The sequence below is a fragment of the Chelonoidis abingdonii genome, chromosome 10, assembly GCF_003597395.2.
Source record: "Chelonoidis abingdonii isolate Lonesome George chromosome 10, CheloAbing_2.0, whole genome shotgun sequence".
NCBI classification, from domain to species: domain Eukaryota; kingdom Metazoa; phylum Chordata; order Testudines; family Testudinidae; genus Chelonoidis; species Chelonoidis abingdonii.
The window spans coordinates 79,619,444-79,647,183 of NC_133778.1; the positions used below are offsets into that span (position 1 = coordinate 79,619,444).

A 27,740-nucleotide genomic window follows, 5' to 3' on the forward strand; every position below is an offset into this window, starting at 1 on the left:
TGGAGGGACTGTCCCACTGGTCATCAGTCGTATCTTATCCGCATTTGGATCTGCTCTTGAATCCCGCTAAGCCCTTGGCTTCCATGATAATCTGTGGAACTCACTGCCACTAGATAAGCACCAGTGTGAGAATATCAACCCTTTTATCCACTTTGAATTTGATGCCTCTTGCATTCATTGCATGTTCCCTTGTTCTCTCAGGAGACGAGTGAATAGTGTGATGGAGTAGGGACTGTCTGTGTGGGGAACGGGAAGGAGTAGGGACTGTCTGTGGGGGGAACGGGAAAGCAGGGGATGTCTGTAGGTGAGGGACAGGTGCTCAGCCTGTAACCCGAGCCCGGCAGGGGGGAGGGGGAAGCTCCTGGGCGGAGGAGAAGGGGAAAGGATTCGGCTGCAGGAGAAAAGGCAGGACAGTTTGGGTTGGGGCAGTGGGGCGGAATTCAAAGGTATCCTAGCTGGATCCAAGAAACCCTGAAACCGCCCAGAGGACTGGACCGGTAGGAAGTCCGTGACTGTGCCTGCAAGCTCTGCTGGTACCTGTGTTCCTGTTGGTCCCAATAAAGATCCCACTTCTGGTTACTATCTGGCTGGATAACAAAGCACTGTGGGGTCCAAGCAGAAGGGACAGGCGTCGGAAGCCCCGAGACCAGAACAGACTGTGAGACAGAAGGCGGAGGGGAAATACTGCAAACCCGTGGACAAGCCTTCCTGCAAGTAATGACTGGGGACGCAGTAAAACGAAGGGGTGGATTAACCCTGAGAGTGTGGCCGCAGAGAGAAGGACTTTGCAGTGAACAGGGTCCCCGGCATTGAGGCGAGGGTCCCAGGGGCGGAAAGGAGCGCAGCTGACCCTGGCACAGAGGGGGTGACCTCAAAAAGAAGGGCTGGTGCACTAGGGGTCCCCTGAAACCGTGGGGAGCGCGAGCACCCGGCCTGTGAGTGGCCAGCAAGGAAGATGTAGCCAAGAGGCGCAAGTGTGAACCTGCTGGAGCTGTGCAAGCAGAGGGGGCTGCGCACGGGAGGCTGACCAGGACGCAGCTGATTGCCCAGCTGGAGGAGGGAGAACCGGAGCCTGTCTCTGAGGGAAGCAGCCTGCAGATGCGCTGCGACAATTTTCAGACGGGTGGGGTTCCCAAGGAGGTCTTAAACGGATCAGGGGTCCAACTTCAATGTCGACCCGCTCGCGGTCCTTAATGGCAGAAATGTGAGTGCAGCACAACTGGGGGCTGCACGTATCCACCCCCAGTCCAACGGGCTGTGACAAAGGTTTCAACGGAACGCTGAAGAGATGCTAAAAACATTTATGAACCAGCACCCGGCAGGATTGGGACAAATACTTACCTCATCACCTGCTGTTCGCGTACAGGGAGGTACCCCAAGGAAGTCTACCGGTTTTCGCCTTTCGAACTGTTGTATGGAAGGAGAGTAAAGGGGTCCCCTGGACCTTGAATGAGGATGAAGGGAGGGGAAGGCCACTCCCGAGGGAGAATCAGTGTGGAGTAGTCCTGACCTTCCGGGAAAAGACTGGCCGACCATGGGCCTGGCAAGGGAAAACTTGGCCCGAGCCCAGGAAGCAGAAGGCCCTGGTATGACCGCACGGCCCGGGCCCGGCCTTTGCCACCGGGGTCAGGTGATGGTTCTCATCCCCGGAGGAAAAACAAACGTCCAGGCCGCCTGGGAAGGACCCTTTCAAGGTAATCAGAACCCGAATGAGGTAACTATGTTGGTGGAGCTGTAGCCGGGCCAACATCACCGGCGGTGTACCATGTGGAACATGATGAAACAACTATGAACAGGGGGAAAGTGGTGTTGGCCGTGTGTGGACATGGGGAGGGCAGGGAAGATGACCCTTGGTGGATCTATTCCCTGGGACAAGAAGCTGGTTCCCCCTGGAGGCGATTCCCTCTCTGAATCAGACTGACCCTGGCCAGCACGTCGAGATCAGAGGGGTGCTGGCAATCGTACCGACAGCCTGTCTTTCCAACCAGCCTGGACACACTAATTTGACGTCCAACAGGTGGAGACTGGGTCACATCCCCTATAAGAGCTCCCCTTTAGGGTCACTGGTAAAACTGCCGCACATCTGAAAGAAGGTCAGGGACATCTGGCTTGGGGGATCCAGCAGTCTTCCAGCCCATTGGCCTCGCCAGTGGTGCTGGTCCCCAGAAGGAATGGGTCAATCCGGTTCTGTGTGGACTATCGAAAGCTCAATGCCATCACCCGTATCTTGATGCCTCCCATGCCCAGGACTGACGAGCTCCTAGACAGGCTGGGAGGTGGCTCGGTACCTCACCCCGGATCCTACCAAGGGCACGGCAAAGTGCCAGTGACGCAGATGCCAGGCTGAAATCGGCCCTTTATCACCCCTCTGGGGCTCTACGAGTTCTGACCCTGCCCTTTGGCCTCAAGGGAGCACCGGCCACCTTCCAGCGCCTGGTGGAATCAGCTACTGAGGGGGATGGAGAGTTTTGCCGTGGCGTAGGATTGACGACATTTGCGTCTTCAGCTCAGACCTGGGAGGACCATGTGTCCCAAGGTTACACCAAGTCCTGACCGAATCCGGGAGGCTGGGTTAACCGGAAGGGCTGAAGAAAAGTGCAAGTGGGGAAGGCGGAAGTAGCTTACCTGGGCCATCGGGTGGGGAGCGGCTGCCCTGAAGCCGGAACCAGCCAAGGTGGAGGTGATACAGAGACCTGGCCTGCTGCCCCAAAACCAAGAAAGCAGGTCCAGGCCTTTATGGGATGGCGGGGTACTATCGAAGGTTCGTGCCCCACTTTAGTGCCATAGCGGCCCCATTCCACTGAGCTGTGCAAAGAAGGGGAAAGCCAGACAAGGTGATCGGACCGAGCAGTGCAGGAGGCTTTCCGGGCGCTGAAGGAGGCGCTGGGTCAGTGGCCCAGTTTTGCGAAACGCCAGATTTTGACAACCTTTATGTGTTCACACGACGCCTCAGACCACGGGACTGGGGCGGTGTTTAATGCAGGAAGGAATGAAAGGGGGGAGACACCCCATTGTGTAACCTGAGCAAAGAGCTGCTACCCGGACAAAACTACGCGGCCATCGAGAGGAATAGCCTGGCCATGGTGTCCGCGTAAGAAGCTAAGCCATATCTCTTTGGGCGACACTCACCGTGTACACCGACCACTCTGCCCCTGGACCTGGCTGCACAGATGAAAGGAGCCAACGCCAAGCTCCTGAGGTGGAGGCCTGCTGCCGCAGGACTATGACATGGACGTGGTCCATGTGAAGGGAAGTGCCAACCTGATAGCGGACGCGTTGTCCCGGAGAGGGGGCCCTGAACTTCCCCAGGTCACTGGGCAGAGTGACCCCGCTCAGTTCAGTTCCGAAGGGGGGAGCGGTGTGATGGAGTAGGGACTGTCTGTGTGGGGGATGGGAGAGCAGGGGATGTGGGGTCCAAGCAGAGGGGAGCAGGGCTGGAACCCCCAGACTCCGTGACAAATAGTCACCCCGATCTACCTTCTCTAGCTTCTAGAAGATGCATGTTCTAGTGGGTTTGAGCGGGTGAGCCTGTGATCCAGGACTCTGAGTTCCACCCCTTGCGTAGGGTGAAGGTGTTCTTCCCAGGGCGCTTAACCTATAGGATTAGGAGCCCCTGACTTGCTGCGTGATTTTATTTAAATCACTACAATTGCCCCATGCCTCAGTTTCCCCTCCATAAAATGGGGGCAATAACACTCAAGCCACAGGGCTTAAGTGCTGACTCTTTGCGAAGAGCTTCGCGCTTCTCAGACGGAGGCACTATTGGCAGGAGCTGCTGGGTTTAGTCCAAGTGATGATTTGCCAGTGGGATGAGTCACCAGCCACGTGACTTTTCAGCCAGTTGTGTAAGTGCACACACGTGACCTGCAGTGAGCCATATTCCAGTCAGCTCCTTCCCCACAACTGCCTTGCGTGTAAAGAAATGCAGCTGGCAGAGCGGTCCCTACACTAAGGAGCACATGGGAGTGAGCCACAGTCATTCCAGAGGGCTCCTTGCAGGCTGACGGGGCTTCTGAACCGCCGGACGCAGCCCAGGGGACGATCAAGCCAACCCAGCCTGCTGTGATGCCAGTTTGGGCAACAGCGTCGAGGGTGCATTGGGCTCCCCAGGCTCCTCCCACATCTCAATGCAATTAGACACGTCGGCCACGCGTCCCTCTCCCGCCTCGTCCGGTGCTGTGACCAGAGGGGGCTAGGAGACCCAGCAGGGGTCTATGACGCTGGGCGCTGGCTGGAGTCTCGGCGCTGCAGGGGTGGAGGGTTCTCCAGGGAGGTAGGGGAGCAGGAGCAGAGGAGCCACCTTCAAGGGAGGAGGGCAAAGCGGAAGCCATCAGAGCCCCCTATGTGATGGGAGAGGACCCGATTGTCCCGTGTGGGCCCAGCTCCACCAGCGTCACCATCACTCTGGCCTGGAACTCCAGGGACTTGTCTTTGGCACATCCCGGCCTGACCAGGCCTCGCTGCTGCTTCTCCACAAGATGAGACTGTGCAGTCCGGCCCCAGCCGTCTTTGGGTCCCCCCTTGGCTCCCTAGGAACTGCACCTCGTAGGGGCACGGATCATCTCCCTTCCCCAGCACTGCAGCCAGATAGCCTTCCCCTTCAAACCCCTTCCCCCACTCCCCCATCTCACAGTGACATATTCCCGCCCCCCCAGCCTCGCTCCAATATTCATCCGCTTTTCCACCACCACCCCAGGCCTTGTCCCCGGTGGCACCTCTCGCCAGATGCCCTGCCTGAACCTGGCACCTCTCGCCTCGCCTAGACTCACATCTGTCACGTGTCCACCAGCCGTTAGCCAGCTGCTCTTGCCACGGGTTGATTGTCCGCAGACCTGGCAGCAGCACCGACAGCGCCGGTTGCCTGCCACTTGCATTTTCAGACTCTGCCATCAGTTACTTATCACTCTGCCAGATTTTACCAAGGCCGGCTGGAAGTTCTCTATGCTGGGCGTCTGCTTCCAGCTGAAATTCTGGGGAACGTTTTAGCAAGAAATGACTCAGCCGGTGCCAAGCACAAGATCAGAGGGTTAGACTAAGATTTCCCCATTTCACAGACAATTCTTGGAGCTGTTTGGTTGAGATGCGCTAACACCTCCATGCTTTGGAGCAGAGGTTTGCAATTTGGTGTGTGTGGGGGGACAGAATGTGCCTTGGTGTCAGAGATCTGCCTTTTGCCATCGTAGTGAAAATCCACCAAAATTTGGTCCAGACTTTGAAAAGAAACCCGTATGCACATGCTCAGTAGAGACTTTTTAGCATTTGACAGCTAAATTCTCTGAAGAGTCCGTCTGCACTGAGCATGCTCCAGCCCCACGGCTCCTACACCAGACCAGAGAGCCCAGGCACCCTCCCCACAGCGCGCCTGAGCACGCTCCAGCCCGGGCTGCAGGGCTGAGCAAGACTTTCCCTGCAATTGCTCCTCTCCGCCGCTGTGGCGCTGAGTCTCAGAGGCGGTGCCAGCTGTGCAGAGCGGCAAGGGGCAGAGAGAGGCTGCAGCATGGTGCTGGGTGGGGCCCAGGGGTATGGGAGAGGGATAGCTCAGTGGGTTGAGCATTGGCCTGCTAAACCCAGGGCTGTGAGTTCAATCCCTGATGGGGCCATTTAGGGATCCGGAGCAAAAATCTGTCTGGGGATTGATCCTGCTTTGAGCAGGGGGTTCGACTAGATACCTCCTGAGGTCCGCTTCCAACCCTGCTAGTCTATGCCAGAGAAGGAGGCAGCCCCACTCAAACGCAGCAGGGGCTGGGGTATAGGGTTGATTGGGCCAGGCAGCCTGGACTGGGGAGAAACTGGGCGTGATGGGGCTGAGCTGGCTGGGGCAGGCTCCCGGGGCCGCTCGCCTCGAATTCCTGTCTCGTCCCACAGACGCACCAGCAGCCTTTGCTCTGGCCTGCCGTAGTTTTGGGCTTTGCAGCCTCAGCACCGTTCTTCTCCTGTTGGTTGTGCTGTGCAGTACGGTGAACCTGGCTAAGCAGATTGCAGGCCCCTCCCCTACTATCTCTGCTCGTTGGTGAGCTAGCTGGGGCAGGGACCGTGTCCTCCCAGGCTGCCTGCTGGGCAATGAATAAATATTTCTGTGTGCGCTTGTCAGGAGTGTGCCCCCCACTCCCCCAAGAGATCTGGCTGCATTAGGGGGAATTTAGCATTCACAAGAGATGTACCATTCCCCACACAGCTCTGCCAGTGCCCCTCAATCCCGACTTGCAGCCCCTGCTAGCCCAGCCCCCTCCCCCCCCACACCTGACAATGTACCAACTTCCTGACCTCCAGCAGCAATAGCATCCAACACTAGGGAGTCCCTGAGCAGATATGGGGAAATAGTGCCCAGCTGCCAGGTGGTGGGCGATTTCTGCTGGAGATGAGGCTGGGACCCTCTGGTGCCAGTTGTGACCAAAGTCACGGTGGGAAGCCTGCACCCGAGCCGCAGGGCTAGTTCCTGAGTCACAAGGCTAGTCCCCTAACCTCCGGCAGCCCCTCATCCCTTGATGGCCGAGATCCCCACGTGCTGAGCACAGCAGAGGCCTAGGAGCAGGAAGGATTAGTCTGTGTTTTGCAGGTCAGCCTGGAGTGGTGACCCCATCAGAACTCCCCAAGTGCCCGAACACTTCCCATTGGCTTCAGCGGGCCCCTCGCTGGGCTGCTTCAGCAGCGGGATAAGAACCAGGAGGCTGCTTGGGTTAGCAGACAGCTGTGCCTCAGTTTCCCCCTCTGTTCCAGGGATGACGATGCTTTCAGAGCCTTGGGTCATTGGCACAAGTTATCAGGAGGCCTGGGGGATTCTCTGACCCTTTATAACCCCGACGGGATGCGTGTCCAAGGGATCTGCTCCAGGAATGACTTTGGGGCAGTTCTGTGGTGGTGTCGTACAGCTGGTCCGTCTAGATGATCACCAGCGTACCTCTGGCCTGGGAATCTAAGGCTCTGTGCTGAACCAGTGACGGGGCCCAGGAACGGCAGGGAGTGGGGTCAGTCCTTAAAAGGGAAAAACGGGCCAATGACCATGTGTGGTGCAACACCAACATCCCCAGCTGCTTCCTGGCAGAGCCAAAGCCCCAGGCAAAAAGCAGCCGAGTTGCCGGATTTTGTTCCCCTCAATGCCCCCTGCAGGGCACGAGATCCACTTTCACGTCCCAGCCTGTGTTTGCGTTGCTGTGAGCTGTGAGGCAGCTGCTGCCTTTTGCCCCAGAGGTAGCTGCATCTCCGCAGTGAGCGGAGGGGCTTCGGTGGTGATCAGTGCTTGGTAAACGCCCAGGACAAAGAGATCGCTCGGCAGCTTGTGCACAGCGATACGAGCTAACGCTGGCGGTTCTGGTGAGTAAAGCAGCTGGGCAGGGCCCAAGCCAAGAACAGGAGCTGCAGTGGCGGGGCTTGGCAGGGCCTGGCGGGGCTGTTCCCCTGCTCCCGGGGCATCATCCCAGCCCTGCTCATTCCTGAGCGGGTTCCCTCACCGGGGCAGGGGGAGGAGTGGCCGAGAGGCGGGGGCAGGACGCGGTAATTACAGATCCCCCCGGGTTCGGAGGGGAACAAGCTCAGGCAGACCAGGCTGCAGCAGAGGAGCCCTCGCCAAAGCAGTAGCAGTTTAGCAGCATTTTTCTCGCCCTCCCGCACGCCCCCCTCCCAAAAGGAAAACAACTCGCTGGAGCCCAGCGAGGTCCCCTTGTGAGAGGCAGGAGCCCAACGGAAATGAATACTGCAGCACGGCTTATGCCAGGGCCGTCTGGGCAGCAGAAGGGAGGGCACGGCCTGAGGAGGGGGGAGAAGGAAGGCAGTGGGGCAGCTGAGCAGAAGGGGGGCAGTCCTGAGCTCTGCACTAAGGGCTGGGTGGTAGGCAGGCCAGAGGCCCAAAGCCCCCAGCGCTTGCTGGGCTGTGCGTTTCCCGCCCCTCTGGCCCAGCAGGCCGGGGTGAGCTGCAGTTCGGCATTTGATCCAATGGCCCTCGGGCATGTTCATCATTTTTCGCTGAGTACAAAGTCAGCTTAATGAAAGTCCAGGCTCCGCCGGCTACACCAGCCACGCCTCAGAGAGACCCTGCCAATCCCCAGAGTACCCGCGTCCCCCGGCACTCTCTGGAGCGGTGCAGCTCTGGGGGCATGAAGCCCAGAGAGACCGCGGCCCAGAGAGGAACGAGAAGAAGCAGCTTGGTCTAGTGCAGAGTCAGGGGACGGGGTCCTAGTCTGGGCTCAGATGCCACAGACCGAGGGTGGTACACGATAGGGCAGATCTGAGGGCCTCACTCCCCCTCTGTGTGCCTCAGTTTCCCCGTCTGGAACCCCTGGGCTGTGATACCCTTGCCCCGTGTTAGGGAGATGGGGTCACTGTGAGAGATGCTAGGAGTGCGTTGTGATCCTTGGAGAGGGCAGGGTACCGCAAGCGGGTCTGTCCGCACACTGCTGCGCTCTGCTGGATGGAATCACTGTGGCGTCGCCGTGGGTCATGGGCCCTGCGCACGGGGAGTCACTAATGCAGGAGAGACGCTCATACAAGACACTAATCTTCTTCCTGCCCGGGCACCCCGTGGAGGAGTTGGGGTCAACCACCTTTTCCTCCCACAGGTCTGTACAGCCCTGGTGAGAGGCAGCGGCCACACTCCACCCCAGAGGTGGCTGCATTTTACTGAGCGCAGGAGTGACGGTTAGTTTGTGGAGCATGTTGGGGGTCTTTGGATCCCTAGCGAGAGAAGAGCAGCCCTGCCTTTGGGAGTTAAAGGAGCTAGAGATGTATATACATTGGCCAGACCCCACCCCGGGGGACTCAGCAGGTTCTTACCTCTCTGGTGCTGGGTGGGGCCATGCCTCAGTTTCCCTGCTGGGCCCCTGGTCTGCAGTCTCGCAGTTGGGCAAGTTGGTGCCTGAATCCTCCAGCCAGAGGGCAGCTGCTCCCTTTCCAGGCAAGGAGAGACCCAGCCACAAGCCCTCTTTGACTGTCCCCACCCACAGCATTCACCCCATTGAGGCAGGCATCCAGCAGACATCCCCTCCTGGCCCCCATCCCCAGCACTTGTATAGGAGCCCGGGGCCTCCCTCTGCACCAGCCCTCGCCGACCATGTCATGGCCACAGCTGCCCCACAGCCAGTGCTACCCACCAGGGCAGGTCTAAACCTGCCCCCTGCCCCAGGGGTGCCCCAGGGCTCCCTGACCCACCCCAGCTGGCCCTGGGCCAGGCCGTACTCCCAGTCTCAGCTTGTGCCCGCTCTTGCCTGGGCAGACCAAGGAAGTTGCATTAGGTAGCTCTGCAGTCACCTGCTCCCCTGGACCCTGCCCCGCCCATCAGTCCCTGCAGACTACATCCCCCAGAATGCCCTTGTTCTGGGCCCTGCTGGGACCTGGCCTCTGGGCTCCCTTAAAGGGGCCCTGTAGACAGGGGCGGCTCCAGGTACCAGCACGCCAAGCGCGTGCCTGGGGCGGCAAGCCACGGGGGGCTCTCTGCCTGCGCCGTGAGGGCGGCAGGCAGGTTGCCTTCGGTAGCTTGCCTGCGGAGGGTCCACTGGTCCCACGGCTTTGGAGGACCTCCTGCAGGCTGCTGCCGAATCCGCGGGACCGGGAACCTCCCGCAGGCAAGCCGCCGAAGGCAGCCTGCTTGCCATGCTTGGGGCGGCAAAATACCTAGAGCTGCCTCTACCTATAGACCCTGCTGGAGGGGTCGAACTGACAGTAGAGGGGTGTGGGGGGTGGGGGTGGCAGGAGGGCTAAGGGGCAGGACCAAATGCAAGGACAAAAGCAGCCTAAGAATGTGAGAGCCCGAACCTGTGCCATTGTCTTCCCCAGGGATGGGGCAGGAGCCCTCAGCCTAGGACTGGCCATAGCCCTGGGGAGGGCCAGCCCTGCCCTGGCTCTGGGGACCCCCACTGGCCTTTTCTCTCTCCCAGGCCGAAGGATCATTCCATGCACCAGTCCCTGCCGGCAGGGCGGGGGCTGAGACGGCTCAGGACTCCAAGCCCAGCCTGCTGAGGGAAGAGAAGGGGGCAACTGTGGGGGCTGCGAAGCCAGAGCCCACCGGACCACAATGTGATGCTTATGGGGCATTGGCTTGGCCACAGGCGGGCATAGAGTCCTGGAGGAGGCAGAGAGATGGGAGGTGGAATCCTGGGTCGTCTATAGCCGGGCGTCCTAGTCTTCTCCACCCTGCGGCCTCTCGCCTGGGTAGGTCATGAGTGAGGATTGAGCCTGGGACCTCTCCAGCTAAGAGCAGGAGTTTCTAGTGCCTGCGCTGAAAGGATAGCGAGAGCAGGAACACAGACCAGCCATGGGATGGGGGTATGAATGAGGGTTACCCCTCCCCTCCCCACTGACCCCCGGCCCTCCTGGGATAGATACAGGCTGGACAGAGCTTGGTTTTTATTTCTGTAATTTCAATGGGTGATATCAATATTTGTTTTTAATTGATTCAAAGTGGCACAGCTGCAGGAAGTTACGGAGGGTCAGACACCACCGGGTGTGGGCGGGGAGGGGAGACCAGAATTAGTTAATGGCAGTAGATGGTGAAGCCTTGTTCTGGTGAATTTCAAGTGCTACCGACAGGTTGTGTGAAATTGACATTTATCGACATTCATCCCTAAAAATCGAATCCTTCCCAATCCGGTTATACTGTTGGCAGAGTCTCCCGCTCTGCACTCTGGATACAGAGCAGGAAGGCCTGGACTGGTTTGCGGGGCCGCGCTCAGGGCCTGGGAAGGAGCGGAGAGCAGAGGGCTGGGGCAGGCAGTCGGGGGTCCCCCAATGCCCGTTTCCATGTTGGACTCCGGGCTGCTGCTTGGTGTGGAACAGGCATCATGATTCCAAGCTGCCACACCTGGCTTATTCCACCCACCACCTCCTGTCCTGACCCTCAGAGGAGGCGAATCGATAATAAATGGTCCCTGAGCCCTCCCCCTTGGGCAGCCGTGGTACCAGGAGCCGGAAGGCTGGGCTGATCCCTCCTGCTCACACACACCCGGGCTGCAGCATCCCTTGACCTTGTCGCTGGAGGCGATGCTGGGGCATCGGAAGGCTAGCCTGGGAGTGGGGAGGAACTTGGAGAGCAGCCAGAGGGCTTCCTGGGGCTTTATCATCGGGCAAGGTCGTTCAGCTCTTCTCCCACAAGGTAAACAGAGAACAGCCCCTGCTGCAAAAGCGCCTTCCTCCCCCAGGGAGGAGACATTCCAAGAATGTGCGGCACGCTGCAGCCCGCCCTGGGCACTGCCACCCTAGGCTGGGGCTGAGACGCCGTGGAATCAAGGGCTGGGCTTGCTCTGCTGGGAGGTAGAAGTGCCTGCCCCTGGCACATTGTATTAGCACCTTGGTGCTCGTGCACACCCGGTGAGACAGCCCCTGCCCCGAAGAGCTCATGAGCTAAAAAAAACCAGACAGGCAGAGAGTGGGAGGGGAAACTGAGGCACAGAGTGGGGCTAGGTCTTGCCACAGGCAGAACTGGGACTTTTTGCTGATACTCAGCCTGGTACAGTAGCCATTGAGCCAGGCTGCCATGTAGCATGCCCTGCTTGCTGCTTTGCCCTGGCAAAGGGCTTGGCAGGCAGCGTATCTGAGCCCACGGCCCGGCACAGCTCTGTCAAGAGAGGAGGGGCCAGATGTGGATCTCAGCAATGCTGGTGTAAATCCAGGGCACTGCTATGAACGAGTCTTGTTCCGTGATCCAGTCACAGACCAGCGTGCCAGGTGCTGTTTGGACCCAGAACAAGGAGAACTGCACTGCAGTGACTCTGGAGTGTCACAGTGAGAACAGGATCAGGCCCTCGCAGGCTGCTTTCCTCTTGGGATCGTGGGGGAAGCCGAGGCAGAGTCATTCCTGGTGTAACGTGGTGCGACTTGGGAGGATTGAATCATAGACTCATAGACTTTAAGGTCAGAAGGGACCATTATGATCATCTCAGTCTGACCTGCTGCACAGTGCAGGCTGGAGAATCTCACCCACCCACTCCTGTATCAAACCCCTAACTTATGTCTGAGCTATTGAAGTCCTCAAATCGTGGTTTAAAGACCTCAAGGTGCAGAGAATCCTTCAGCAAGTGACTCGTGCCCCACGCTGCAGAGGAAGGCGAAAAAACCCCAGGGCCCCTGCCAATCTGCCCTGGAGGAAAATTCCTTCATGACATATGGCCGCTCAGCTAAACCCTGAGCAAGTGGAAGACTACCACCAGAGCGAAGATTATCTGTAGTAACTCAGATCCCTCCATCCACATACCCCATCGCAGACATTGGCATATTTACTGCTGATAATCAAAGATGAATTAATTGCCAAAATTAGGCTTCCTCTCTACCATCCCCTCCATAAACTTACCAAGCTAGTCTTGAAGCCGAGTGAGTCTTTGCCCCCACCTGCTCCCCTGGAAGGCTGTCCAGAACTTCACTCTAATGGTTAGAAACCTTCCTAGTGACCGTTTACAGCCATTTGTCTTGTGTCCACATTGGTACTGAGCTTAATAATTCCTCTCGTCGCTGGTATTTATCCCTCTGATATATTATAGAGCCATCATATCTCTCCTCAGCCTTCGTTTGATTAGGCTAAACAAGCCAAGCTCTTGAGTCTCCTTCACAAGACGGTTTCCATTCCTCGGATCATCCTAGTAGCCCTTCTCTGAACCTGTTCCGGTTTGAATTCATCCTTCTTAACCATGGGAGCCCAGAACGCACACATATTCCAGATGGGTCTCACCGCTCTGTATAACGGTACTAACACCTCCTTATCTCTACTGGAATACCTGTCTGATGCATCCCAAGACCACATTGCTTTTCCTGCATTCATTGGTAGGCTCATAGTCATCTGTGATCAACCAACTCCGAGTCCTTCTCCTCCTCTGTTACTTCCAACTGATGCCTCCCCAATTATAACCAAAAATTCTTGTTATTAATCCTAACGCATGACCTTGCCCTTCACTATTAAATTTCATCCTATTCCTATTACTCAGTTTACAAGGTCACCCAGATCTTCCTGTAGGATATCCGGTCCTTCTCTGCGTTGGCAATACCCCCGCTCTGTGTCATCCGCAAACTTTATTAGCACATTCCCTCTCTTGTGCCAAGGTCAGTAATAAAAGATTAAATAAGATTGGTCCCAAAACCGATCCCTGAGGACTCCACTAGTAACCTCCCTCCAGCCTGACAATTCACCTTTCAGTACGACCCATTGTCATCTCCTTTACCAGTTCCTTATCCACCTTTCACGTTTTCTATTGATCCCCATCTTTTCCAATTTAACTAACAATTTCCCATGTGGAACAGTATCAAATGCCTTACTGAATCGAGGTAATTAGATCCACCCTGATTTCCTTTGTCTAAAAATCTGTGTACCTTCTCAAAGAAGGAGATCAGGTTGGTTGGCACGATCTATCTTTTGTAAAACCATGTTGTATTTTGTCCCAATTACCATTGATCTCAATGTCCTTAACTACTTTCTCCTTCAAATTTTTCCAAGACCTAAATACTATAGATGTCAAACTAACAGGCCTATAGTGTACTTGGATCACTTTTTTTCCCTTTCTTAAGACAGGAACTATGTGAGCAATTCTCCAGTCGTATGTACAACCCCTGAGTTTACCAATCATTAAAATTCTTGTAATGGGCTTGTAATTTTTATGTGCCAGTTCCTTTATATTCTTGGATGATTATCTAGGGCACCTGATTTAGTCCTAAGCTGTTCGAGTTTGACTTCTACCTGGTGTGGTATATCTACCTCCATATCCTCATTCCCATTTGTCTTCTACATTATCCCTAGCTCCTCATTAAAGACTGAGGCAAGTATTTGTTTAGATATAGGGCCATGCCTAGATTATCTTAACCTCCACTCCATCCTCAGTGTTTAACGATCCACTTCTTCTTTCTTGTTTTCTCTATTATATGGCTATGAACCTTTACTATTGGTTTTAATTCTTTGCAAGGTCCAACATCTACATGGCTTTTGGCCCTTCTCATTTATCCCTACATGTTCTGATCTCAATAAGGTAGCTTTCCTTCCTAATCCCGCCCATCTTCTATATCCTTGTAGCTTCTGTTTTTCTTAATCACCTCTCTGAGATGCTTGCTCATCCAGCTTGGTCTACAACTCCTGCCTCTGATTTTTTCCCCCTTTCTTGGGATGCAGGCTTCTGATAGTTTCTGCAGCTTTGACTTGAAGTAATTCCAGGCCTCCTCCACCTTTAGATCCCCAAGTTCTTCAGTCCAATCCACTTCCCTAACTAATTTCCTTAATTCTTTAAAGTTAGCCCTTTTGAAATCAAACACCCTAGTCCCAGACCTATTTTTGTTTATCCTTTCGTCTAGTTTGAACTGAATTAGCTCATGATCGCTCAAACCAAGGTTGTCCCCTACAACCATTTCTTCTATGAGGTCCTCACTACTCACCAAAACCAAATCTAAAATGGCATCTCCTCTTGTTGGTTCAGCAACTACTTGATGAAGAAATCCACCAGCTGTCGCATCCAGGAAAATCTGAGCCCAGGTCTGGCTAGGCCCCACGTCTGGTGGGCCAAGAGAGCCCAAAACCACAAGGATGTCCTGATAAGGCAGAGCTGGGAAGCATTTTCACGTGTACAAAATACACCAGCCACACAACAGTCCCTCTCCCCTCCTCAGCCCTCCTGTCCCTCTTCCCCCGCAGGCTGAGCAGTATCAGAGGGGGGAGCCCTAGCTCCCGGGGTTACAATGGCCATGCAATAGTCGCTGATATTTCTAGCGTATCTGTCACTCCTCCCCTCATCTACTCGACCCGCTAACAGGGAGAAACACCACAACATCTGCCTCCACTCACCTCACCCACCAAAGAAAGGCAACCACCTCTGGGGTGGAGTCCGGCAGCTGGTCAGCTGTGCAGAGACACTACACAGGAGCATAGGGCAGGAGTGGGAGAGGAATTCAGCGGCCAGCTGACCCTGCAGGACAGGGGCAGATTAGAAATCAGCGAGTGATTTTACCTCGCTTACCCCAGGGCTCTGCCCTCAGCCCAGTGCCCCCTAGCGCTATGCTGGGGCCCTGGCGTCAGCGTGAGCCAGAGAGGAGAGCGCCTCCTACTGCCTCACGCCCTGCACTCTCTGGAGCTGCCTCCTGCCTCTAGTTCTGGCACTGGAGTGAGCTGCACAGAGGCAGGGCCCTCCTTTGCCCCCTGCGTCTCTCAGGGCCCGTTCTGGAGCTGAGCTGGGCTCAGGGGCCAGGGGCTGGGCGCTTGGCCAGTCCTGCCTTTGGCACAGCAGGCTGGGAGGGGCCACCGAGGGACCTGGCAGGGCCGGGCTCCCACCCCCTGTCTGGCAGTTCCCCCAGTGCATCGAGAGTTGCCCCGGCAGGACCCTGGAGGCTCCACCCCATCCTGGGCACCTGGGTGCCAGGCTCCCTGGCGAGACTGAGCAGACCCTCAGCTCCGCCTCCCCCTCTCCCCAGTGAGCCCAGCGCCTGGAGGGGAGCAGCGGCTGCGACCAGCCCAGGCTGCCCCAAGGGAGAGACGGGAGCTGGCTGACATGCCCTCCCTTGCCATCACCCCCCCCCGCCTCAGTCGAGGGGGCTCAGGGTCCCTCTGGGCTCTTGGCTGCCCGCGGGTATCCAAATGGCACCAATAGCGCCCGCCGTCGCTGGGGGAGGAGGTGGCTCTCCTCACTGTCCCATAAGGCCCTGGCTGTGTGCTGTGGGAGAAGAAGGCTCAGGGAGTGGCTCGGGGAGGGGGCACCCAGCACAGACAGCCTCATGGCAAGAGGCACCGAGACGACACAGACGGGCGGTGGGGCCGGCGGGTGACATGGTACAAGCCAAGAGCTGGCACCCTGGGCAGGGTCTCGGAGGGGAGGGCAGGCTGGGGGGGAGGACGTGCCCCACACAAGGGCATCAGGCACAGGGCACAGGGCCTGCGCCAGCCAGCTGGGAGCCAGTCCCCAGTGCTCCACCCGCGGTCGGGGTTCCCAGTGGTCCCCGGTGCCCCAGCTGCTACAGCGCTGGCTTCCTCCGCTGTCTTCTTTCTCCAGGGCAGTGGGCAGCCCCCTGGTCATGGACCCCAACAGCATCTGCCGGAAGACCAAGCGCCTGGCGGGGAAGCAGGCGGAACTGTGCCAAACGGAGCCAGACATCATCCAGGAGGTGGCCAAGGGCGCCAAGCTGGGCGTGCGGGAGTGCCAGTACCAGTTCCGCTTCCGCCGCTGGAACTGCACCAGCCACAGCAAGTACTTCGGCAAGATCCTGCAGCAGGGTAAGGCCGGCAAGGCCAAGCGATCCCTGGGGCCAGACTACCCCCCGGAACCCTGAGTACAGCTGGAAACTCCCTCCGCCCCATGCTATTGGGGGAGGGGCTGCCCGGCTCCTAGAGATGGGGGGCTGGGGACTCGGGGGAGAGGGGAGAGCTGAGCCCCACAGCGGAGAGGGAAGTGGGGCCCTACCTGTTCAGAGGCTATCAGAGGGGGTTGTGTGCATGGGGCACGGATCAGCCTGCACAGCGGTGTCAGGGAAGCCCACCAGGGTCCTGCCCTCAGGCCAGGGCCGATCCCGGCTCCTCACCTGAGGAGGACTCCCCAAAGCGGGGGAGGCTGGCTGGTTTGGAGCAATACGGACCCTAGCCTGGCCTCCTAGGCTGCTCCTGTCCACCTCCTCTACCGGGATCAGGGCAGCCCCTGCTTAGCTAGGCAGAGTGTCTCTGCACAGCTAATCAGCTGCCAGAATCCACCCCAGAGGTGGTTGCCTTTCCTTGGTGGGTGAGGTGAGTGCAAGCAGTTGCTGCCGTGTTTCTACTCCCTCCAGTGGGCGGGTGCTAAGGCTGCTGCCCCCAAGGAGGACAGTGAGGCCCCTGCCTTCTGCTTAAAGCCCTGCCAGAGCCGGGAAGAAGCTGCCGAAGCCCATCCCCGCAGCACTGCCCCCCTCGGCCGGCCGAGGGAGATTAACCGACCTCCCTGCGCCCACTCCCCTGGGTGAGAGCCAGGCCGCGGCGCAGGCCCCCGGGGGCACAGCAGGGCCGAAGGTTTACTGCCGGGACATGTCTTCCCGTGTTGTAATGAACCAATTACCCATGCTCCCAGCCACCATGGGCTTAATAAAGCTCAAGAATGCCTCCGCGTCTGGCAGTGATTTACTGCGCCCCGAGGAGACGTGTCTCCCCCACCCCGACGCCACTCTCTGCATGCGCCTGCGCCGAGGACACCGGGGGCGGGGGAGGCTTGCAAATAGCTGGCACGCAGCCTACGGGAGAGGGGCATGGGGGTAGAGGGGGGATCTGCCCGGGGGAGGGGGTGCTGGGATGGCCAGTGGGGGTTAGGGACGTAGTTTCACTCCTGCCATTGGCTGGTGGCTGGCCCAGCTGTAGCCAAGTCTGTCCCCCCCAGCCCTTCACCCCCATAGTCCAGGTCGCAACATGGGCCATGCTCCCCAGAAGGCACCAGATGGCAGGACCTGGGGGTCGCTCGCCCCCTGCCATGCTGTGCTGACCTGGCCCAGAAGGGCCTGGTTGTCCTTCTGGTGTGTGTCAGGCTTGTCCAAGCACATGTGGGACTCCCCCACAGGCCATCCTAGGTGACACCAGAACCCCCAACCTGTGCCCAGCTGGGGGGGGGTCCACAAATGGATTTAGTGCCCCCTGACTGCAGCTCAGCAATCGCCCACACTGGCCATACTGCCAGGAACTAGTGAATGTGCAGGTTCATGTCCAGCCACTGCCCTCTACTGGTGGGACTCAGTGCTTCCATTGTGTGTCATAAGCCCTGTAGTGCTACAAGCTAATGGGGATGCTTCTTTAGCTGCAGTAGTTTGGGTCACCTGGGTTTTAGGGACAGACTCTTGTTAACTCGACTGGGTGCTGGCCCAGGCAGGGCGGTGTTCCCTGCTGTCTCTGAGAATGCCCCAAGGGTCTTGGGGGCACCACAGTGACACCCTGGGCCGCAATGGAGACACCATGTCCCAGAACACAGTGCAGCTGGTCTGCCTGAATCAAACATGGAGCATCGCATGCTGGGAGCTGTCACCTTCATAAGCCACAGCAGCACGTCTGGGCTACCCCACCTAGCAAACAACCAGCCTGTCCCTACAGCCTGGTGTGCCCAGTGAGACGCCCGCCTTCCTTTTGGGCTCTGGCTGCTGCAAAGGGGCTGGGGCATCCTGCATGTGTTTGGAGCGGCTCCCTGCCCTGGAGACGCTTATCTGAGCGAGGTCAGCGCCCAGGGTTGTCAGGCGATGCCCATTCCCACCTGCCCTGCGGCCAGTACATTCTCCGAGGGAGGCGTGCACTGTCCCAGGATACAGGAAAGACCTGGCCCATGGGCATCAGGGCGCTAAATGTGCCAGTGACCCCACTTCGTAAGGCCAGGCTGGCTCTGGTTCTGACTTGATGTGATGAACGCTTGGCTTGGACAGCCGCTGTCTGCACCACACAGCCCTCACCTGGCCACAGCCCCGAGCCAGCAGCCCTCCCCTCCCATGGGCTCTTTTAGTAAGCAGTGAGGGGCAGCAGCTTGTGCTGTGACCCCCACGCCAGCCTTGCGGGGGCCGTGGATCTGCCTTAGGACAGGGAACAGAAGGAGGAACCCGCCCTGCTCTCCTGCCCTGCCATGGTCTCCCAAGGGGAGAGGTGGGAGCAAGTCCCACACACCAGCTTTCCCACCTGGAATGGGGTTCTCCTGTTGGTAGGACCATGGATCTGCAGCTCTGGGGGCTGTGGTGATGCCAGGGCTCTACCCTGGAGGACGGGGAATGTCCCAGCTCAGAAGGATGAGAAATGCCAGCTCAGGACTCCTGGATGGGGCCCTGTGGGACCAGCTTGGCTGAGTTCCCCACAACTCCTGCATCCAGCCCTGGGTGGCCGGTGAAGCTAGTGCCGAGCATTAGAGATACAGCCAGTGTTGATGAAACGCCGTCAAGCGATGGAGAACCCAGCCCAGGCCGCGGCCAGGGGGTCCAATGGGTAACTCCTGTCCCCGTTAAACATTTGTACCTTACGTCTACTCTGAGTCACTCTAGCATCAGCTACTGGGTCTCCTTAGCCCGTCATCTGCTAGATCAAAGCACCATCAGCTGTCAGAGATCAGGCAGGTCCTTCTGAACGCTGATCAGTCACCGCTCAGCCTTCTCCTGGATACCACGCCAGGTGGAGCTGGCGCAGCTCTCGCTCTTGGGCCTCCTGGGTGCCCTTTTCCGAGCCCTTTCCCATGCGGCACTGTCCTGGACACGGGGCCTCAAGGTGGGTCCTGGGCTGGCTGATGTCGCACCTCGAGGTGATGCCGGCTCCGAGATGCCTTCCCTACATGCACGGACGAAGCTCACACTCGCCCTTCTGGACGCAGAGCGCGCTGCGGGGAGCTCACCAGGACGCCTGGTCCTGTGCAGAGTTGCTGCACTGAGGGGTCTGCCCCACGCCAGAGCTAGGTTCTGCGTTAGCAGGTGCAGGACTGGCGCTTTGGCCATATGAGACGGCACAGCAGAGACGGAGCAGCAAGCGTAGGCAGCTTGGTGTCAGGAAACCAGTGAGAGGGGATCCCCTGCTTTGAGGCAGAGTCTGGGGGGGTCTGATCTTCTTGGGCCACTGCTGCTGTGTGCTCTGTGCCCAGATGCCACAGTGACAGGCCCACTGCAAATGCATCCACTAGGCAGGTCAACTCCGTCGCCACATCCTCTCCCCTGGCTCCCACCACCCCATGCCGCCGGCCTGCACCCGCCACAGCAGAGACCCTCCTTGCCCGCGCTCTTGTCTCTGAGCACATCATCTTTAGCCCAGAGCTGCTCTCTCCCTGGGCATCTGGGCAGCGCCCAGCCCGCCGGGGGCAGCTACCCTGAGCAAGGACCCAGACTCCCCTGCAGTGCTCCCTTCTGCCAGGCCCTACAGCCCTGCTGGGGCCAGGCGTTGGGTTCCAACATGAGTTGCAAGGGAGACCCGGAGCAGGGGGAAGGCTGGGGGCCCTGCCAAGCGCTGGATGTGCCCCAGACCCTGCGGTAAGTGCTTCAGCGCCGGAGCCGCGGCCAACGGGGTGACGCTGCTCGAATCGTTCGCTGGGGCTGCCAGAGCAGGTCCGGGCAGGGGAAGGATGCTTGGAATTCGTGTCCAGGAGCAGAGACGGGGAGAACATGCTCATAATAAAGAAAGTCGCAGGGCAGAGGCTGGTGCCGGGAGAGTGTGGGGGGGTGTGAGCGCCCCAGCGTCGCCCCATGGGGAGGCACTGGGCAGGGCAGCCTAGCAAGTACCTCAGGATGGGGAGATGGGCCCCAGTGGGGCCTCTCCAGCTCCGTCACCTCCCAGCCAGCCCCCACTTGGACTCTCAGACTTAGCAGCTCTGGGGCAAGGGGGGATCTCCTGGTGCCCCCTGAGGGCTCAGAGCCGCCGCTGACATGGCGCTGACAGGGAGACAGGTTACCACGGTGAGCTACTTGCCTCTGCCCTCTACTGGCTGCAGTCAGACCAGCTCAGCTGTGGGTCAAAGGCCCTTTACTGCTCGTAACTCATGGGGAGTCGCCTTTAGCTGCAGGTGGGGACCCATGCTTTTGGGGGCTCAGGGAGTTGGGGCAGGAGAGCAAGACAGGTGTGTTGTAAACAAGACACGAGAAGTCATTCTTCCGCTCTACTCTGTGCTGGTTAGGCCTCAGCTGGAGTATTGTGTCCAGTTCTGGGCACCACACTTCAAGAAAGATGTGGAGAAATTGGAGAGGGTCCAGAGAAGAGCAACAAGAATGATTAAAGGTCTTGAGAACATGACCTATGAAGGATGGCTGAAAGAATTGGGTTTGTTTAGTTTGGAAAAGAGAAGACTGAGAGGGGACATGCATCACAGGTTTCCGTGTAATCTAAAAGAGTGTCATCAGGAGGAGGACGAGAACACTTGTTTCCACCTTAGCCTTCTAAGTAGATGGAACAAGAAGCATGGGCATATGCACAAGGGAGCGTTTAGGTTGTGACATTAGGACAAGTTCCTAACTCTCAGGTGGTTGGACTACTGGAATAAATTGCCATAGGATAGGTTTGTGAATTCCATCCTCGTGGAGACTATTTAGAGTCGGTTAGATAAATGTCTATCAGGGATGGTCCCTAGACAGTTTTGTCCTGCCATGAAGGCAGTGGGACTGGACTTGCATGACCTCTCGAGGTCCCTTCCAGTCCTAGAGCTATAGAATCTCTGAATCTAAGAATGCGTCGATTCCTGTGGTTGAGGATGTTGCCGCAAGAGGACGGCCTCTGGCGACTCTATCTCTGTTCCCACATCGTGGTTCCGAAGTGCCCCTGGGGTGGGGGAACTTGGGGTGAACCCTCCTCGGAGGGACTGTGGGGGCGGGATGTGGAGCGAGTGAAGGGAAACCTGGCCAGTCTTGGACAAGCTGCAGTGTCCTCCTGCACGCCGCCTGTCTCGTGCCCCCTGCAGGACGCCCCCCCGGGCGTGATGCTGGCTTGCACCCCCTGCAGATATTCGGGAGACGGCTTTCGGTCTACGCCATCACCGCAGCTGCGTGCGCCACGCCGTCACCCAGGCCTGCAGCATGGGCGAGCTGCTGCAGTGCAGCTGCGAAGGTGGACGCGGAGCCGGGCACCCCGCTGCCCACGGCGCCCAGGCGCTGAGGGCTCCGCCTGGAGTGGGGGTTGGCTGCGGGGACGATTGTGGACTTCGGCTACGAGAAGTCACGGCAGTTATGGGACGCCAACGGAAGAGGCAGAGCGACATCACCGCCCGCATCGACCGGCACAAACAGGGCGGGCGCTCTGGAAGGCCGCCCGGCCCGCCCCCGTCCTCGCGAGGCCACCGATGAGCAGGGGGCAACCCCACACTGCCCTTCCGCCCTCCACCTCTGGGCCATCCCAGCCCCCTCCCACCTCCGCCCACTCACACCCGATGGCAGGGCACCTGCAACCACACTCCCCACCCCCCACCCCTGCGCACCTCTGAGCCATCCAACCCCCTCCCTGTCACTCCCCAACCCCCACGCCGATGGGCAGGGCACCATTCCAATCACTCCCCACCCCGCCTGCCACCTCTGGGCCATGCCCAGCCCCCTCCGCCACATCCTCCCCCCGTCCTCAGCTGGCTGCCCCCCAGGCACAGCCGCTGCTGCCCGCCAAGCTGCACCATGTACCATGTCACAGGAGTCCCCGGCAATGCTCTGGAACTGCTCCCCACAAAGCAGCAGGACTTTGGGGAGGCCCCGCCTCCCTCGAGCAGACTTGTCAGGCAGACTCCACAACGGCTTCACCTCCTGGGTCTCTCCTCTGGAGCATGTCAGCAATCTCTTGCCCCCCGTGCGCTTCCCACAGCGAGCCCACCCCAGCGGGCGTCCTGGGGGCCAGGAGGGTCCTGCACCCTCCACTTTTGCAGTCAGGACGTGAGCTCTTAGCACAGTAAAACAGAGGTATTTCGATGACGACAAGTCTTAAAACAGAGCTTGTAGATACAGCGAACCAGACCCCTCGGCTGGGGTGGCTCTGGCGGCGTGAGCTCCGCCCCAGTGTCTGTCCTTAACTCATTGTCCCAGGCGCTCCCAGACTAACCCCCCTCCGCCCCTCCTCTCTGCTCAGCTCCTTTCCGGGGCCAAGGATGGTCACCTGATCCCTTGTGTTCCAAATAACACTTCAGCTGGCACTTTGCCAGAGGAGGGCCCAGGGCCATTCATGTTGCTAGGAAGGCAGAGTGCGCAGGCAGTTGGTGCACTGGCCCTTTTCTGCACAATCACAACTTATCCCATCACCTAGATACTTAAGATCTGCCTAGGGGACACTGAGGCACCAACACAGTATTCAGAGCAACATTAAGAACAGTCCCAGTTTGTCACATACCACACCTAGGTGCTCCTTTGCTTGACACCCACCAGCACACACACCACCTTCACCCCCTTCCCCGACAATTCCCTCTTCCATCACCCCTCCCCCGGCAGGGTGCCTGCCCTGCCCTGGAAAACGTGCCACTCGCCCCAGTTCGGACCTCCCCAGATCTGCTCCGGCCCTTGCTGCAGAGCCCAGCTCACCAAGCCCCATGCTCCTGCTCGGGCACTGCCCCCTCCCGAGCTCTCCCTGGCCTGCGTCCTATTCCCAGCCGTGCCCCGGGGCAGCTCTGGTGGGCACTGGTCCAGTCTCTGCTGGGCAGCAGCTGGTGAGGTCAAGTCCCCTTATGGGGGGGTGCCCCCTGCAGACACTCCTGAACCCCCCCACTGACAGCACCCAGTGTACCCCTGTCTCCTTCCGGGGGGATGGGATCCGCTGGGGTTTGAGAAGAGGCTCTGGGCAGGGGACCTCAGTGTGGGGTGGGGGGCTGTGGCCAGGCCCCGCTGAGCAGCCCTATCTCCCCCAGGCGGTGCGAAGCTACATGCGGACGGAGTGCAAGTGTCATGGCCTGTCGGGCTCCTGCACCCTGCATACCTGCTGGAAGAAGATGCCCCACTTCCGCGAGGTGGGCGATCGCCTGCTGGAGCGGTTCAACGGGGCCTTCAAGGTGATGGGGGCCAACGATGGGAAGACACTGCTCCCCATGGGCCGCAGCATCAAGCCCCCCGACCGTCAGGATCTTGTCTACTCAGCCGACTCGCCCGACTTCTGCACGGCCAATCGCAAGACGGGCTCGCCAGGCACACGGGGCCGGGTGTGCAACAGCACCGCCCCGGACGTGAGAGGCTGCGACCTGCTGTGCTGAGGGCGCGGGCACCGGGCCGAGACTGTGGTGCTGGAGGAGAACTGCCTGTGCCGCTTCCACTGGTGCTGCGTGGTTCAGTGCCACAAGTGCCGTGTGCACCAGGAGCTCAGCCTCTGCCTGTGAGCTGGCCGAGGAGCCACTCCCCGGCCCCGGCCCCGGGCCCAGTCCCGGGCTGCCCGGCAGCTCCCTCTTTCCCGGACGCGGGCGCTGGGGGAGGGTCTCTGTCCAGCCCCGGGGAGAGACTTTGCTGTGCCCCGCTCTGCCGGCCAGGGGCACCGAGGCCTGGGGGCCAGGCTGGGCCGTGGGGTGATGCTCACAGACTCAGCGGGGATGAGGCCGGACTCCCTCACTACTGAACCTGAATCAGGCCAGGATGGCACCCGGGCTGCCCCCGCCACGCTGCCTCCTCAGGCCCCGGCGGCTACTGGGCCAGGGGCTCTGTGGGCATGGGGGTGACATTAATAAAGCTATTTAAACACAGTCCTGCCCCCTTTCCTGGAGCAGAGCTTTTGCCACACCCCAGAAGGGGATGCTGGCGGGGGGGGGCAGACAGCCATGGCCGTGCCCACGTGGGGACTCTGTCCAGGGGCACCCAGACATCGCCACACCCCACAGGGGAGATTCGTTCAGGGCCCTGCTGGTTCATGAACTCCACATACGCTTGGTCCAGCCCACATCTGCCCAGGCTCCTGGGCATGGCTGCCCCCCTGCATCTCACTCGAGCTGATTAGTCCCGGGTGCTCTGTCCCCCCTGCGGCCGTGCTGAGCCCCAAGCCACAGGGGAACATGCAGGGGTGCCATGCTGCAGGGAGTAGCGCTGAACAGTCAGTAGGGGGCGCTCTCTGCTCTGAGGCAGCATGGACCCAGCACGCCGCTCGAGGTGCATCTGTCGCTCGCAGCAAACAATTCAGGTCTTTCCTCTTTAACGAGCCCACGCCCCAGCTCCCAGGTGCCAAGCTGCTCACTCCGGGGCCTGGCTAATTTCCGATGGGGGGTGATCGCCGGTACCGCTAGCGTCCCCTCCAGCCAAGGAGCTCCCCTGAGCTCTGCTGTACTGAGGTGGGAATCCAGGCAAAGCAACTAGCTCGAAGGCAGCCCAGATAGTTTGCGGCAGAGCCAGGAGAGGAGCCAGGCCTGGACCCGGGCAAGATTTTTCAGACCCATCAATCGTTCAAGGGGAAAATGCACTTTCTGGCCACCCGAGACTGTCTGAAAACGGCCAGCAGAAGTGGCACTCCCCTCCCCCCTGCCCCCTTTATAACTGCCAGCCCCGCTGCTAGGGCACTTCGGGTACATCCACGTTACAATGAGATGCCCATGACTGGACGGTGCCAGCTGACTCGGGCTGGCAGGGCTCAGCCGTAGGGCAGTAAAGCTGCAGCACAGATGTCCAGGCTCCGGGACCCTCCCCCCCTCGGGGGATTTTCTGACCCTTCCCCAAATTCTGGCCAATTTCAGATTTGGTTTGACGTGAACCAATGCTGGTTTGTCATGATTTTTGCTGGCCCTGCCCCTACCTGCCCCACTCAGCCATTTGCCTGGCTCTGCCCGGGCATCAGGACCCAGCTGGCAGTGGCTGGTACTGTCCCATGTGCTCTGGGCTTGCGCGTGGGAGGGTCATGCGCCTACCCCCACCTGTCCCTCTCAGCCATTCGCCTGGCTCTGCCAGGGTGTCAGGACCCAGCTGGCAGTGGCTGGTACTGTCCCATGTGCTCTGGGGTTGCGCGTGGGAGGGTCATGCGCCTACCCCCACCTGTCCCTCTCAGCCATTCGCCTGGCTCTGCCTGGGTGTCAGGACCCAGCTGGCAGTGGCTGGTACTGTCCCATGTGCTCTGGGTTCGCGCGTGGGAGGGTCACGCTCCTGCCCCACCTGACGGGGAGTGATCTGGGCTCGGGGGGCAGCAGGGACTGGGCAGTGGGGCAGAGATGGGCCAGCTGGCTGAGGCGGTGAGTTCCGCAGGCTAATTAAACCCCTGCAGAAAGAGGCTTCCTTCCAGCAGGGGCGGCTAGTCAGGGTGTAGTCTCTTAGGGGGGCACTGCAGGGGCACTGGAGCTGCCTCCTGCTGGCAATGCACAGCTCTGCTAGGCTCTTCGTGTCACAGCCACCCCCTGCCCATGAGGGGAGCACCCAGGTGAATGGTTAACACTGCCCGGAGAGGGCTGGCGTGGGATCCACTAGCTGTGCCAGTGCTGGCCCTACAGCTTGTCAGGGAGGAATGGACAGCGCCTGCCTCTGTGTCTGCCCAGAGCCGCTTCTTGGAACGAGGTGGAAAGGAAGAGCCATGGACGACTGGAGTGAACACCTGGTATTGTGTGTGTGTGCACGTGTGTGTTCCTGCATGTGTGAGAGTGCCTCTGTATGTGTGCGAGTGCCTCTGTATGTATGTGTGTGCACACATGTGTATTCCTGCATGTGTACGTGTGTGCCTCTGTATGTGAGTACACATATGTGTATTCCTCCATGTGTGTGCACATGTGTGAGTGCCCCTGTGTGTGCACACATGTGTGTATTCCTACATGTGTGTGCGAGTGCCTCTGTATGCGTGTGCACATGTGTGTATGTGCCACTGTATGCTTGTGTGCACGTGTATTCCTGCATGTGTGTGCACGTGTGTGAGTGCCTCTGTATATGTGCACACACGTGTATTCCTGCGTGTGTGCACATGTGTGTAAGTGCCTCTGTATGCGTGTGCACACACGTGTGTATTCCTGCATGTGTACACAGTTGTGTGAGTGTGTCTGTATGCATGTGTGTGCACACCTGTATATTCCTGCATGTGCATGCTTGTGTGTGTGCAACCGTGTGTGTGTGTGTATTACTGTGAGTCCCTGTGTGTGCTGCCCTGTCCCCTCGGAGAAGGGGAGCAAGCTGACTGCAGAGCACGGGCGGAATGGGTTTGACGGATCTGCTTGACTGACTCACTAACCCACAAGTCCTTCAGCCAGTGGGCCTGTCTGTGTTCAAGAGGAGCCCAGAGCTGGGCTAGCAAAAGGGCCTGTGGGTCAGGCTTGAGGGGCACCAGCGGGGGCTGATGGAGGGAGTGAAGGGGCTGGGCCCTGCCCTATATTTGGCTTGTGCCACGGCCCTGCTAAAATGCAGCCACTTCTGGGGGTGCAGCAGCTACACCTGGGGGCTCAGTCTCTGTGGCCCGTCCGCTCTCTGGCTGGCTAGTACCAGATAGTGGCTGCTTTGGGGAGGCCGACAGAGCCCAGCTTTGGGATGGGGCAGGGGGAGCTGGACCCCAGCATGGCACCCGAGTAGAGCCGGGGTGCCCTCGACCTGCCAGAGAGTCCCCAGGGTGGCTGCACGTTCTTTTATCCTCACTGCAGCATCCTGGGGGGGTCTTCATAGTAACCCCCCCCCGGATCCCAGCTGCTCTGGGGTGGCGGGGGCGGGGGATGCACAGCCAGCTGCCCATGCACGTCCCTTTCTGGCCAGCAGAGGGAGCCCTGGGCTGATGTAATAGGCCAGCAGGCGGGGGAGGGGGGCACCCTAGGGACTTTCCCTCCTTCTCCCCCTAAATAGGGTGAATTCACCCCAGCCTGGTGTGTCCACCGGCTGCAGCCCCTGCCCGAGCTCCCTGTCCAGGGCTGGCCCCTCAATGCGCAGGCCCTCCGCGAACCCGCTTCTGAGCGGGTTGCACCCAAGTGCCACCGCCCGCTCCAGCTGCCTGCACGGTGCCATGGTGCTGCCTGGCAGAGGGACAGGTGCCCAGAGCAAACGCCCGGGGCTGAGGGCACACTCATGCCACCAGCTGAGTTGCCTCCGGGCAGGAGCTTCAGCAGGAGCTTCACTAGAGCTGCTGACTATTAGAGTTCCTCCTTTTACTCGTGGGGGAGAGGCCAGTGCTTTGGCCCAGAGGGTCGGACATGTGGCCCCTGCTGATGATCTGTGGTGGGCCAGGTTGTGATCTCACGCTAGCCCAAAGCTGGCCTTACTTCAGGTTTACACCAGTGTAACTGAGATCAGAGTCTGGCCCCACGAATCTGACACAGAGGATGCTACGTGGGCAGGTGAGCAACGCTTCGAAACCCTCACTTCCGAATGAAGCTCATTTCCTGCGGTTAATTTGTACGTGCCCTCCTGCAGGCAGTGAAATAGCTCCCCCCGGTCACTGTATGTATGTGAGTGTGTGCGCGCATGCGTCCGTGTGTGTGTGTGAGAGTGTGCACGCGCATCCACATCTGTGT

General features: G+C 59.1%; 2 protein-coding genes across 2 annotated transcripts in view; one reads left to right on the forward strand and one right to left on the reverse strand.

Moving 5' to 3' along the window:
* The window catches only part of RNF25 (ring finger protein 25), a 210,961-nt gene extending 206,071 nt beyond the window's left edge, over positions 1 to 4,890 (reverse strand). Inside the window, exons 1-2 of the mRNA XM_075069837.1 lie at positions 4,770 to 4,890; positions 4,140 to 4,176 (exon numbers count right to left, since the gene is read on the reverse strand). Of these exons, the coding sequence (XP_074925938.1) occupies positions 4,140 to 4,176; positions 4,770 to 4,890 (158 nt within the window). The remainder of the gene's footprint in view (positions 1 to 4,139; positions 4,177 to 4,769) is intronic.
* Positions 4,891 to 8,433: 3,543 nt separating this feature from the next.
* On the forward strand, positions 8,434 to 23,672 carry WNT6 (Wnt family member 6). Its single transcript, XM_075069838.1, is given in 8 exon segments — positions 8,434 to 8,552; positions 15,939 to 16,159; positions 21,338 to 21,444; positions 21,447 to 21,501; positions 21,504 to 21,569; positions 21,572 to 21,626; positions 22,086 to 22,092; positions 23,211 to 23,672. Coding segments are annotated over 8 exon segments (1,092 nt in total).
* Positions 23,673 to 27,740: the final 4,068 nt, after the last annotated feature.